Source organism: Hippichthys cyanospilos, chromosome 3 (assembly GCF_059441005.1).
Source record: "Hippichthys cyanospilos isolate Australia breed blue-spotted pipefish chromosome 3, RoL_Hcya_1.0, whole genome shotgun sequence".
NCBI classification, from domain to species: Eukaryota; Metazoa; Chordata; class Actinopteri; order Syngnathiformes; family Syngnathidae; genus Hippichthys; species Hippichthys cyanospilos.
In genome coordinates, this window is record NC_142371.1 from 15,929,303 (window position 1) to 15,942,657 (window position 13,355).

General features: G+C 57.2%; 3 protein-coding genes across 5 annotated transcripts; 1 reads left to right on the forward strand and 2 right to left on the reverse strand.

The window, feature by feature from the left end:
- Positions 1-2,864: 2,864 nt before the first annotated feature.
- decr1 (2,4-dienoyl CoA reductase 1, mitochondrial) lies at positions 2,865-6,582 on the reverse strand. 2 transcript variants are annotated; one of them, XM_088412103.1, is made up of 11 exons: positions 5,999-6,582; positions 5,083-5,457; positions 4,805-5,007; positions 4,144-4,201; positions 3,997-4,083; positions 3,761-3,908; positions 3,602-3,701; positions 3,420-3,492; positions 3,190-3,336; positions 3,061-3,123; positions 2,865-2,986 (listed from the first exon to the last, which is right to left on the reverse strand). In XM_088412103.1, the coding sequence occupies exons 2-11, from the start codon at positions 5,113-5,115 to the stop codon at positions 2,927-2,929; spliced, it is 972 nt and encodes a 323-aa protein (XP_088268229.1). In that variant the 5' UTR covers positions 5,116-5,457; positions 5,999-6,582; the 3' UTR covers positions 2,865-2,926. The 2 variants fall into 2 exon arrangements, with proteins under 2 accessions (XP_088268229.1, XP_088268228.1); XM_088412102.1 differs by lacking the exon at positions 5,083-5,457 and having other exon boundaries at positions 5,999-6,576.
- On the forward strand, positions 5,958-7,930 carry pmvk (phosphomevalonate kinase). 2 transcript variants are annotated; one of them, XM_088412122.1, is made up of 5 exons: positions 5,958-6,460; positions 6,540-6,603; positions 6,904-7,122; positions 7,230-7,359; positions 7,430-7,930. In XM_088412122.1, the coding sequence occupies exons 1-5, from the start codon at positions 6,348-6,350 to the stop codon at positions 7,576-7,578; spliced, it is 675 nt and encodes a 224-aa protein (XP_088268248.1). In that variant the 5' UTR covers positions 5,958-6,347; the 3' UTR covers positions 7,579-7,930. The 2 variants fall into 2 exon arrangements, with proteins under 2 accessions (XP_088268248.1, XP_088268249.1); XM_088412123.1 differs by having other exon boundaries at positions 5,970-6,460; positions 6,970-7,122.
- A 213-nt stretch (positions 7,931-8,143) lies between these two features.
- On the reverse strand, positions 8,144-13,279 carry LOC148425875 (tropomyosin-like). The gene is made up of 9 exons (XM_088412111.1): positions 13,029-13,279; positions 12,456-12,600; positions 12,254-12,387; positions 12,070-12,187; positions 9,938-10,008; positions 9,772-9,847; positions 9,648-9,710; positions 8,739-8,808; positions 8,144-8,671 (listed from the first exon to the last, which is right to left on the reverse strand). The coding sequence occupies exons 2-9, from the start codon at positions 12,585-12,587 to the stop codon at positions 8,589-8,591; spliced, it is 747 nt and encodes a 248-aa protein (XP_088268237.1). The 5' UTR covers positions 12,588-12,600; positions 13,029-13,279; the 3' UTR covers positions 8,144-8,588.
- Positions 13,280-13,355: the final 76 nt, after the last annotated feature.

The window sequence follows — 13,355 nt, forward strand, 5'->3', positions numbered from 1 at the left end:
TATTCATTTATGCTTTTCAATCCGTCAGCTAACAGAGGTTATTTAGGGTTGCGAAAGGTGCTTCCGGGAAGGTCATTAACGCTGCAGTCATCGCGTCAGACGCGACGGCACGCGCAAATTGAAGACGTAATGCGTTTGCGGCTTTTATGGACAAAGTCCCCTGCAATTGCTGCCGCTTGCGCCGCCGAAATCTGCGGAAAAAAAAGACGTCACACGTGCCATGTAATCAGTAACCTCCCAAAGCTCGGAAAAGTTCAAACTAACATCTCGGTGAGACTGACCCGCACGTTCTCTCAAGATTCTCCTGGCGTCACGCCCGGTTCAAGCGATCCGCTCGGCAGCACAAGCTCGGCTACGTTTTCCATCAGGACGCGACGACTTGTGAGAAATTGTACTCGGTGACTCAGCCGCCCGGTCGCTTCGGCCAGGAATCCAACCTCTAATGACAGAAGAAATCAAAGTCACCGTAGATCGGGAATAGCGCATTCAACGGCGCAAAAACGCCACACCTGTCCGATGACTCAAAACGCGCCGGGCTCGGAGTCTCCTTTGGACGGACGGCTGGACTCCTCGACGGCGTCAAAAGCCGGCGATGAAATAAAAGGCACAGAGCCCCAACAAACGTCGAACGCTTGCTAGCGCGACTGACTTGTTGACCGAAGGTGGCGCCTTTATAGTCGCGCTTCATCAAGCCCTAATTGTGCACAGCCGCGTCTTAATTGCAATCAGGCTCATCCTTCTCCTGTCGCACAGGCAAAATATCGTGCGTTACACCCGCCTCATTAACACAATTCCAGGGAAGTAAATACAACACGCTCACGCATAAATATTTCTCAAAATAACAAATATAAGGACGTCTATAAATTAACCATGCATTATGAATGCCATTTCTGCTCAATGTTATTTCGTTTTGTTCCATTCCAATCTAGAGGAACAAAAACATCAAGCGATTGACAAATGAATTTTGAATTTCACGTATGTCGGGACGCACGCGTTTTTTTGTCCGAGGTGTTCATGTATTCAGCTTCGATCGGTGGCTCTCAAAGTGGGGTCCGTCGCCTGACTGCGGGGAGCCCGAAAAATGATTTGGCTTCTTCACAAAACAAATACATTTGTCTTTTATTCGATCTTAAATTGTGAATGAACCGGCGACTCCGCGATAAAGCTATCGATTGGGCCGGTCGAATACAATTTTTACAACCTGTTCGTTATCAAACGCGTCACCATCCAAGAAGTCACGAAATATTTGGCAGCAAGCCGTTTGGGGGAAATGGACCCAGTCTGTCGCGAAGACCCACGCCATTCGCAAAATTTTATTTCGTCGACGTCAGTATGGCTGAAAGGTAACAAATACACTTGTCGAATTGAATATGCTGGTGAATAAAAAGGCCGCTTCTGTTTGATGCAAACCTTTGCAACGGGGGCCCTTTGCTCTCCTAAAAGGGCTCCCTGACTCCAAACGCTCGGGACAATCCCTGGCTTAGATCGCGGGCATTCGTGACGTTTAGAACAGCGCTCCCTCAGCCTTTTTTCAGTCATGTAGCCCCTTTTTCAGCCATGTACACCAGCGCAAAAGCATTTTGGGCTGTAAAAAAAAGAAATCACTTCATGAGTTTTTTTTTCCACAAAATATAATCAATAAAATGTCCCCTTTTTGAATCATAGTAGAAATCTGTTCACAAATAAAATATTTCATTATGAATATTTGTCCAGCAAAAATAACGAACATAGCGTCAGACCTAATCTAGAGAAATAATCGTCCGACGTTGTGGCGGCCTTCCGCGTCATATCTTGGGACGATGTGAATTCAGAAAAAGTTCCGGGTGGCTTACCGATGTGGCGCTGCAGGTGCGCTGGCTTTATGCGACTGTTGCCTTCCCCACAGACAAGAAACCCGAGGAAAACAAACACTGTGCCTTGGCTGGGTCGCAACTGCTGGCTTTCAGTCAGAATGAAACATCCTCCTCAAAGTACAACCGGAATTCGGCCCACCTCGTTTTGCACTTGCGCTTTCTTCCTTTCACAAAACTTCCGCTTCGACCTCGACTCAATTGTTTGCGTCCTCAAATGATTACAAGAGGTGGCACGTGACAAGTTGGGGCCAACCGTTGCAGTATGGGGCAGAATCAGGCTTTTTCAAATCAGGACATTGAATAAATTCCTTTTGTCAACGTGGATTTACCTGAAACGTTTAACCGGTTCAATATTTATAATGAATTCATTTATAATGAATTCTTGAAAATCATCGGTCATTCCATAATTAATTTTAAGGTGTTTGTTTCGTGAAAATCCTGAGTATCCGCCGGAGTCCCTTCGAGAACCCCCGGGGTACCGGCGACCCTGTTTAGAAGGACCGCTCGAGAAAGACGCTCAGCCGTAAAGGAACGAGCGAGGCACGTACCTACCCCCGTTTGCGTTCGGCTTTCCTCAAAGTTTTTGCCACAAAGACAGCTGGAGGGTGACGCGTGGACAGAAAAGAAGAAGAAAACATGAAAACCATCGCGCCGTAGTTCTAAACCAACGAGACGTTGACGAGGCAGCGTTCGGAAACGGGCCTGAAGCGACGAACCGGACACGGCCTCGCTAGCCGCGCCCGCCGCCTTTGGTTTCTCTGCGTCCGCTACGGTGGTTTTCCGCAGCCGGTTGTTTTTCCCCTTTGCTTTCCTTTGTTTGGCCCGTCATTTTCGCACCTAATGGTATAAGGGGCGCTTGCCGACAACCCTGAGCCCCCGGCGCCGTCTGTTTGCTTTTCCATTTCCTTCCTCGTCTCGTTCAGATCTCCTCCGGACGGACGGCGGCGTTTCGCGCGCGGCTCTTGCGAGCTGGCCAAGCGGTACGGGGCGGGCAAAAAAAGTTGGCGCTGCTGACGTTGCGGGACCTTTATTAGAGTGGCGTCAGTTTGAACGCTCACGGAGCGGGCGGGTCTTTAGGATCCCTTGGCGCTCCTGATCATCTTCTCCATCAGCTCCCATTGCTCGGCCGTGACCTGGCGGGTTAGGGGTCGGGGTGAGAGCGGCCGCGAAGGCCCGCGACCAGGAGCAAAAGAGGAGAAGCGCCAACCTTGCGCAGCTCGTTGAATTCTCCCGCCATCATCGCGTACTCGCCGCCGTCCAAGCGCACCACCTGAACGCAAAGGGCACCGTTCAAGGGGCGGGCGTTCCCTTCCCGGCGGCGGCGGCGGCCGCTCACCGCTCCAGACATCCAGCTGGCGTAGTCGCTGCACATATAGGACGCCAGGTTGGCCATCTCCCACGCTCGGCCCAGCCGACCCGTCGGGATGCGGCTCAGCATCCCGGCTTCAAATTGGCCGGTAGGGTCCAAGCGGCTGAAGGCCCCCTACCGAGGTCGCGCGCGCGCGCGCGTCGTTAGCCCCGCCGCGACCGCCGCGCCGCGACACCTGTACGCTACCTGTACGCTACCTTGGTTCTGATGGGTCCGGGCTGGATGATGTTGAAGCGGAGCCCGTAGCGTCCCCACTCTCCCGCCAAAGACCTGAAGGAGGCCACGGTGATGACGAGGCGCCCGAGGTCGCCCGTCGCCGCGGCCTCGTAAAGTTGATCGGGGCGGCCCCCCGCCGCGTTCTGTACGGGCGACTGCTCACTTGTAGAGCGCCTCCACCCCGGCCTTGGCGGCGGCGCTGGGGACCACGAACCCGGAGCCCGACTCGGCGTAGATGGTGGTGATGGCCAGGAAGGCCGCACCTGAAGGTTCGGGCTCAGGTTTAGAGCGAAGAGCCGGGCGGGCCGGCGCGCCCTCCGACCTTTCTGGCTGCGGGCCAGCCTCTTGCCGAGCTCCAGCGTGACGAAAGCGGTGCCGTTGAGGACGATGTCGCTGACGCTCTTCCAGGCGTTGGCCGACAGCTTTTCCGAGGGACACACGAAGTTTCCCGCCGCGTTGTTGATGATCACCTGCGGGACGTAACGCGAAGCGGCCCGCTTTCCATCCCGATCGCTCGGCGGATACAAAGCGGGCCCGCTGAGGCGCGCGCGCTCTTACGTCGGGCAAGCCCGTCAGACTTTCCACATGCTCCACACACCGCGCCACAGCCTGAGGATCTCGGACGTCCAGCTGCAGAGCGTGGACCTGCCGCCGGGAGAGCCGTCATCTTTTTACCTCTCGCCCGAGGCGTCATTCGCCCCTCACCTGGTTTCCCGTCTGCGCGCCGATCTCGTCCGCCGTCTGCTGCAGGACCTCCAACTTCCTGCGGCATAAGCGCGGCGCCGTAAGCGTTTGCGTCCGCCGGCTGGCGCAAGAAACCAATGACGTTCCGCGCGGCCGCATCCCGTCCGCCGCGCCTTTGAGCGCACTACCACTTGCACATCCCGCGCCCTTATTCATGACACCCTCTTCATCTTTTAGGGCTTCAGCACACTCCTAGAAGGTGGGGGACTCGAACATTTTTTGCTTTTTTTTTTTTTTTGCCAATGGCTGTGCATGTCTGCAGTATTTTGCTGCGTTGAAGCTCTTACGGCGTACAATTGAAAGTTTGTTTTTTCGTCCAATCCTACCCATCGAACTCAAATGCAAATGCTGCGCTTTACCCTCACGCCACGGGGACATATGCATCCTTAGGAAGAACGACAAGGTTTCTGGGAGTCTTGCGGCAGATGAGGGCAGGTCCGCTTTGCGCCGCGAGACAGGACTCCCCGTGCGACGGCTCGGCCCCGGCCGGGGTCGACGTTCCCGAGGCCGAACCGCGGCCGGGGTCGACGTTCCCGAGCCCGAGCCGCGGCGGCCCCGCTCCTCCCGAAGCCGGGCCGAAGGGGCGGCATCGGGGTTAGGGTCAAGCGCGGCGGCGTCTCACCTGCTGGCGATGATGCACTGGGCCCCCAGCTGAGAGAGGGCCGCGGTCATGGCGCGTCCCAGTCCGGTCCCTCCTCCCGTGATAAAGGCCACCCGGCCCCGAAAGGTTTCGGGCGGCATCATGGCCGTCTCCAGCGGAGGGAAGAAGCGCGACTGAGGGAGGGGCGGGCGCTCGGCCGCGGCCGGCGAGCTGTGGAAAGGCGACTGCCGTCGCCGCTTCTGTCAGCGCTTCGGCGGCCACCCGCAAAGACGGCGGCCGTTCCCGACGGCGGGCCGGACCCGCGATCGGCGCTCGCTCGTCGGTCCCGGCATCCGTGAGGGTCGACGCCGCGTCGGCCGGAAAGTCGTTCGCAAGCGAAAAGGCCCCGACGGAAGCGGCCCAGTGTCCCCGCGTGGCGCCCGGACCGGCGTCCGCAGCAAACGGGCGCACCTTAGGGACGTTTGCCGGGCCCGCGCGTTGGTCCTTACAAAGCGGCCCGAAATAGGGGCGCGAACTGCAGCGGCGCAACGTCTGCCGTTTCCCCATCCGTTCGTATCACTAACAGCCGCTGAAGCGCTCACGGTGTCGTCATCTCAGCCAGCTTGGCTCGGAGGCTTGCGGGGCTCCTCGGGGGCCCATCCGCGTCGCCGGCGGTCTCGACGGCTCCCCCGCCGCTGCGCAAAACCATCGGGCCGGGACTGAATCTCACCGACTTCAAGCTGTCAATGCAGCGTGCGACTTGGTATATGCGGCACATAAATACATAAGTGCTATTTGAACGGTTTTTAATGAGATCCAATTTGGTCATTACGTAGTGTGGGACTAGAGAACATGTCATTTTAGGGGTACTCCAGAATGACTTGATATATTTGAGACTACGTACTTTTAAGCATGGTTCTTAAACTTTTAATCGCGGGAAAAGTGTATTTAATTAGAAACGGTATGTTTTAGCATTTATTAAACACACCCAATACACTCAAACATGGACTGGGGGTGAAAGGCACTCGCCCTTTCGCACGTCAACTCGTCCCCCTGCTCGCGAACGACGAGGTCAGGCGTCCGCAAACATGCGCTTGCAAACAATCGATAGGGAAACGGGCAAAGGGTGGCGCGCTCGAAGCGGCACGCCAAAGTCGCCGACTTTGTTCATCGTCACGCAGGATAAAAGACGCGCACTGCTCATTCGCATGCGGCACCGTTGAAAGCGGAACTCACCGCCCAAAGAGTCGCAAGAGTTTTCCGCCGTAGAAACAAGGACGCCATGTTGACGAAGGCAAATCTACTGACCCGGCCGCGAGCGCCGAGCTTTTCAAAAGAAAGCACGGACGAAAGATGAATGAAGTTCGGTGGCTCCGATCATTTCGCGGAGGCCGGGCAAACCCGGGCGCCGGAGGCGGAAGCCGCCAGTCGCCCATCGGTCCCCGCTTCGTTACGTTAGCGAATCCAACGCGGCCGGCGAGTCCACTCTCTTGTTTTGAAACGCTGCCGCTTTGGTTACGTCACTTCCGCCGCGTGTCACCCACTCGTCGGAAGCGACGAGGGGCAGCGTAGTTCATCTCCCGCAATGGATCCCTCCGCGGCTGTGGAAAGTCTCCATGGGGAACCAAAACTCATTTTGATTTTCAGCGGCAAAAGAAAGTCGGGGAAAGATTACGTCACGGACGTCATCCTCGATCGGTAAAAAGTCCACGCCGCTCCCTCCGCGGTCCGCGCGTCGACGACACGAGCGCCGACCGTGCGCGTTGTTGTGCCGCAGGTTAGGGGAAGACGTCTGCGGCGTCCTTCGTCTTTCCGCGCCCCTCAAACGAGCTTATGCGCAGGTCAGTGGGCGTCACTTACGCGCTCTATCTCAGACGAACATTCGCCAGTACGCGCAAAGCGCAGTGCATTTGGACCGTAAAACAGACAAACACAAGGGTGGGCGGAACGACGGCCGCGACCGCTCTCGGAAGGGGAACTTGGCGGAAACCTATTGGTCTACTTCCATTTTAATGGAAATACTCCACTCAAATCAGCCCCGTTGGTTTTGAGAACGCCGTGGGAATATCCAAATAATGAAGTCAAAATCGGACTTTGGACTCTGTCCTGATTCGGCGCCGCGGATGCGTGTCATTTTGCAGGACGAGTCGCAAAGGGGGGGGGCAACGCGCGAGCCGCTCACGCGGCGGTGCCTCTCGGTCCCGCAGGAACGCGGTCTGGACGCGGAGCAGCTGGCGGGTTCTGGCGCCTACAAGGAGCTGTTTCGGGCCGACATGATCAGCTGGGGCGAGGCTCGCAGACGGCGAGATCCGGGATTCTTCTGCCGCCTGGCGACCTCGGGAGCGCGCCAACCCATCTGGGTACGTCCGTCGCCCGCCCGTGCCAGCGCCGCCCATGCCAGCGCCGCCCGTGCCAGCGCCGCCCGTGCCAGCGCCGCACGCTCTGCTCCTCCGCTTTGCGTGCGCAGGTGGTGAGCGACGCCCGTCGGATGTCGGACCTTCGCTGGTTTTGGGCCAACTTCCCCAAACAGACTCGCTGCGTCCGCGTGGAAAGTGGAGAAGAAACCCGCAGGCGCAGGGGCTGGGTCTACACCCCGGGTATGACCGCCCGCCCGCCATCCGCCGCCGTCCCGGCTTTTCACGCCCCGCTTCGCTCTGGGCGCACCAGGCGTGGATGACGCGGAGTCCGAGTGCGGCCTGGACAGCGGGGTGGACTTCCACTGGACCATCACCAACGAGGCCGACGCCCCCCCCCTGGACGAGCAGTTACGGCCCATCCTGGCGCTGGCGGCGGAGGCCGCCCGCGGTCGCCCCTGACCCGGCCTGGCCCCACCTTAGCGAATCGGACCGCCCGGAAGGCGCCGGCCGTTCTGACTTTGCTCCAAAGCGAGAGCCGTGAAACGGAAGCGGTTCCCGGTTCAAGCCCCGCTCTCGTTGACCGCCCGCGTCACGGCTTTCCCGCGGTCGGTGAAAAACGCCGGAGCCGCTTCTCATTTCATTCCAAAAGACGTTTACGAGCGACGCGTTCGCACCGAGCGCGTCGGCTCGCGACCCTCTCCTCCGTTTCGTCGCCCGTTAGCGACGCGAGTCCTTTCCGGCGCTTCTTTTCCATTTGCCGCCATTCCATCCTTTTCTAAGACGCGGAGAAAATAAAAACGCTGGAATTCAAGGTTTTTCAATTGATGGCCGGGCCTCCCGCGGGACACGTCGCATGTGAGAAAAGGTGGCCGTCCGGCGGCACGGGCCGAGCCTTTAGAAGCCCGATCCCGCGCACTTGACGCCGACGCTCCCGTTGGAAAAGGCCTTTTGCCATCGCTGACCTGACGGGCGAGCAACGTCCGCGCGGCTTATCCGTCAGCACAAATTCAGGCGTCGCAACAAATGAACTTGGTGCTTTTATTTTAGAAAAAAAAGGAACAAATGAACTTGGTGCTTTTGTTTTAGAAAAAAAAAGGAACAAATGAACTTGGTGCTTTTGTTTTAGAAAAAAAAAAGAAGCTGTGACGATGTCATCACAGCATAAGACCATGTGACGCTTTGTTGATCGGGTAGGCACATCCGATTGGCCCCTCGACTTTATGCCGCAATGAGGCAGAGCGCGGCCGACCTCCAATTGGCCCCTTTATGCCGCGCCGATGTCCCGCCGGGTCATCGTTACGCCATAAACGTGGTGAGGCTCGGCGCGTCTGACCCCCGATTGGCCCCGCATTTGGCAGATTTTTTTTTTTTTTTTTTTTTAAACCCATTGGCTGTTGCCTCCCTTCCAAATAGACGAAATGAAGCGCGCGTTTGATCCCGCGGAGGAAGGCGAAGAGGCTGAGGAATGTTCAGCAGGCGTTGAGCTCCTCCATGGTCTGGTCGAGCGTGGCGTGGAGCTCCACGTTGGCCGCCTTGGCCGCCGCCAGCGACTCTGCAAACACGCAAAGGCGGGTCATGTGGGGTCCGGGTCGGGCCCGCCCCGCCGCGCCGCGACGCACCTTCCAGCTCGTCCACGGTCCTCTCCAGCTTGGCCACCGTGCGCTCGGCCGAATCCGCCCGGTTCTCCGCCTGCGCGACATGAGAACGTGGAGTCACGGGATGCAGGCCCCGGCAAATCCGGCCTTTGCAAAAGTACCGCTTTTGATGACGTCTACCGATGCGGGTTAGGGCGCCTGCCTATGAACGCGCCGCCGAGAGGCCCCTGGCGCACAAAAGCCGGAGCGCGACCCCCCCCCCCCATTAGATGTGTGCGCTGTGTGCATACGGCCCGCAAATTTTGCCAGAAAGCGCCATCGCGTCCAACCTTGACGAGGGCGGCCATGCAAGATGAAACGCAACACGAACCACGGCCAATCACTTCCGCGATTAAATCAAAAGACGGAGGCCTCGTCTACATGCAGACGGCTGATTTGAACCCTCGTCGTCTCCTTAACTTCAAGAAACGGCGTCTATACGAATCCAGCAGTGTGGTTTCGTTCGCTTACAAGCATGCCAAGTCGCTCGTTGTTGCCCGAATCTGTCCAATCAGAACTTCCGCCTCTGACGCGTCCAATCAGATGGAACTTTCGCCTCCGACGTCATCGGTATCTGCGTCTTTGGCGGCAAATGGAGTAGCGAGATGACGCAAATCTCCGCTTTAAGCCGTTGCATGCGACCGGCAAACCAAATCTTCACTCTTGGGTTTCGATGGGGGAGGGGAGTCCGGCCACATACAGCGAACGGGGCGAACCGGAGACAGAACTCCGGCTGCGTGTAGATAAGGCCTGACTAATTTCAAATTGCTTCAAGTATGATTGTTGCATAAAAAAAAAGCTCTTTCAGCTTGTGTGGAAAAAAGGGCAAACTTGTGAAAAATCTCTCGCATCAAAATTGCTGTTTACCAAGGCGGCAAGCAGACATTTTCTCACCTCCAACAGTTTACTCCTCAGGCTGCTGATCTCCAGCTCGCAGCGCTCCTCCTGCACGGAGAACTAGGGGGCAACAGGAAAAGGTCAGGGCCTCCGGGCCTCCAGGCCGGGTCTCCGCTCTCACCTTTTCGGCCTGAGACTCAAAACTCTTGGAAGTGGCAGCCAGACTCTTCAGCTCCTCCTCCAACGCGCGACCTTTGCTGCGCTCCAAAACACAAAGCGGCCGGAGGTCAGAGGAGGGCGCCCGGGCCGGGCCGGCCCGGCCGCGCGCGCCCCTCCCGCGCGCTCACCTCTCGGCCAGCTCGGCCCGGGCTTCGGCGCGCTCCAGCTCCTGCTCCCCCATCACCAGCTTGCGAGCCACCTGCGACGGCGAGGCGTGCTCAGACACGGATCCCCCGGCGCGGCAAAAAGGCGCCCGGCTGCGTTTGGAAGGAAGGGCGCCACGCGAGCGCCCAATTCATCCCCTTCGCGCGGGCGGGGCCCATTTGAGCAAATCCCGGAGGTGATCCGCGGCGGCGCTCGGAGCGGGGGGACTTGGAAGGAGCGCGACTCGCGGATGCCTTCCTTGACGCGCGGCCATACTTAGTCGAGGGGAAGAAGGGAACTCCGGAGCCTCCGCTATATCGGCAGAGCGCCTATCCTCACGTCCTCCCGCTAGCCACAGAGATCCTGCGCGCCCGCATCTCCACTGCTTTCTGTGCGCGTTCTCCGCGACGGGAGAAATCTCAACTGACTTTGTTTGAAAAGATTGGGAAAAACTCATTTTTCGGAATAAAGACGCGTAACGGCGACGAGTCCAAGCATCCCGGTTCGCCACGTTTTCTCTTCGAATTTCATATTGACAAACGTCACGTTCTTCAAAGAAATGGAATAATACCTTATGAATGCGATGACTCGAATGACAGAATTGTATACGCCGGTTAGGGCTGCACAATTCATCCAGTTTTAATGGCGATATTGGCCGCCGCCGTTTATCAAGCTGATCCGCGGCGATATTAACGTTTAAATTGTCATGCGCTTTTTTTGATTACTAGTCAAATTTTGTTGATTGCAAGTCAAATCAAGCACTACCACCAGAGGGCAATGCTTCCCACGTTTGCGAGACAAAAGCCTGCCTCTTCCTTTCTCACCCGCATATATTATTTACCAGTGTGAAATGGCGTTGAGTTTCTCAGCTGATTCCTCATATTTACAGTGCCGGCTGTCAACTGAGACCCATTTTGAAAAAATGCAAAAAAATCGAAATACAGTGTGAAATGAGCGCAAATGAGCATTTTGCCTGTTAATTGGTTAAAATTTGCTTCAAAGTAAATAATGTTCTAAGTAGGCTTTTTTTTTTCTGCCCCCATCGGTTTGCACTCAGCAAGTGAGTTAGCTGCGTTGAGCTGTGCGCCTGGTTTTTGCCATTAGTTAATTTTTTTATTTGAGTTATTATTTGTACGTATCAAGCCTTGAAACTTTGTTTATATACTGCTCATTTGAAAAAAAGGGCAATAAATGGACACGTTTGACCAAACGTGATAATAGTGACTTCAGTATCGAGCAAAATAACGACATAAGAAAAATATCATTCCTATTTTGGCCACAATCGCGCCGCCCGTTCAAAGCTCAGCACTGTGGGAAAGCAATTATTTCTTAAATCAAATTGATTAGTAAATGATCCTTGTGGCGCCTGCTGTATTTTGTCCATGTAGTAAGACGAGCACAGGCCTCCGATAAAAAGTCAACTTTCTGGAGCTGTTCAAACTCCTCTATGTTCCAGTGTCGACTCCCCCAAAGTGCTCCTTTCCTCCGCTGATGCGTTTCTACGCGAGCGCCGCGCCACGCCCTGCCACGCCGGGGCTACGTCTTTTGGACGGACGGGGCCCGCTCGCTTCGGTAGCCGAGGCCGCGCCGGGCCGGGACTTTGTATCGGCGCTCTCTAAGGTAGGCGTGTCCAAAGCCGGTCCCGGAGCGCCCGCGCGTTTCCGACCTTTCCGTCATCCGGCGCGGCGCGCGCAAACGCCGGGGACGGCCGGCGGGCTTCCGTCGGGCCCGCCCGCGAGCCGCTCGTTACAATCCGCCGCGTGCGACGGCAAGCTCAAAAACCGGCGGGACGGATGGCCCTCCGGGACAGAACGCTTCTGGCAACGCGCCCGAGTGGAAAGGGTTGATTGCGACGCGCCGGAACGGGCCCGCGACCCATCGGCGGGCGCTCCCAAGCCGCGACCGCAGCGTTGGCGCGCATTGTCCCGTTACGGTCGTGGTTTTAGGTGACCCAAATAAAAATCCCCGCGTCAAAACTGGCCTTAAGCGGTCGACGGATCGGCTCAAGCTAGAATTGGTAAAACGTTTGGCCTTCGTTTCGGGGGAATGCATTTGGGGAACGGTGGCATTTGGAGCGTAATGACGCGGCGCCGGCGTGACGCGCGCGCGTGCCTACTTCCTCATATTTGCGGTCGGCCTCCTCGGCGATGATTTGAGCTTGCTTGAGCTCGGCCGTCAGCAGTTCCATCTTCTCCTCGTCTTTCATGGCCCGGGTCTCGATCACGCGGATCCCCCTGGACACGCGGCGGTCGGCGTCACGTCGACGCCGGCGGCAAAGTCAAGCGGAGGCGCGCGCTGACCTCTCGCTCTCGTCGGCCACCTTCTCCAGCTTGTCCAGCTTTCCGATGGCCGAGGTGAGCTGCTCGTGCGTCTGGTCCAGGTTGTCCTCGGTCATCTGAAGACGGCGGGCGAGCGCCGCCGCCTCCGCCTCGGCCTGCGCGTCACACCCCGCGGCCGTTGGGCACACGTGACGCTCAAGGTCGGTCGCGCGCGCCCACAGACCTCCTCGCGAGCCCTCTTCTCCTCCTCCAGCTGTCTTTGCAGCGCTTCCGCTCGTTCTTCCGCTTCTTCTGCTTGTCCCTGGAGGATTTTGATCTTCTTCTTCACCGCCTCGATGCTGCTGATTCCACTCATTTTCCTTTCGGTTCTAACGAAGAGGTAGCCAGAAGTGAACTTTAGGGTCACGCAGGTGTCGGAGGGGGTGGATCATTTTGCCGAATGACGGTGAGAAACGACCGCGCGACAGGAAGTCTCCGACCTTCACAATAAGCCTGCCTAGGCGGATTCGGAAAGAATAGCGAACATTCCCACTGAAGCCAAAGTACAGAGGAGCAGGTTCGGGCGGGTCTGAGCGCGTAGCTCAACCTTGTGACGTCACCAGACTAACGTGTCACTGCGCGTTCACCGCGCTCGACCGCGGGCTCGGCGTCAAGCGAGGTGCGGGACTGGTGCCCTCGTTAGCATATTAGCATCCGACAAGTGTCTTGCGGGTGCCCGCGCGCGCACACACACACACACACACACACACACACACACACACACACACACACACACACACACACACACACACGTTACCTGGACGAGATCTCAAACGTTAGCAGTTAGCAGGCTAACCAGACGCTAGCAGCCAGCGGGCGGAATGTCAATGACGAACAACTCGTCGCCCCTTCCTGTCGGTCTTGATCGAGAGCGCGCGGAGGCCGTCCACGTCTCGGTTTTGACGGAGATTCTGCTCCGCTGCTGCCAAAGTATCCCGCTCGGCTCCGCTTCCGTATTCAACCAACTCCCGACTTGAACTCCGCCTTTTTCCGCGTTGCCGCAAACAGGAAGTGACGCGGCAGAACGCAATGCCTTTCAAATCATTGACCCACTATCGCCTTTATTGTCCTAGTTTGCTTTCCG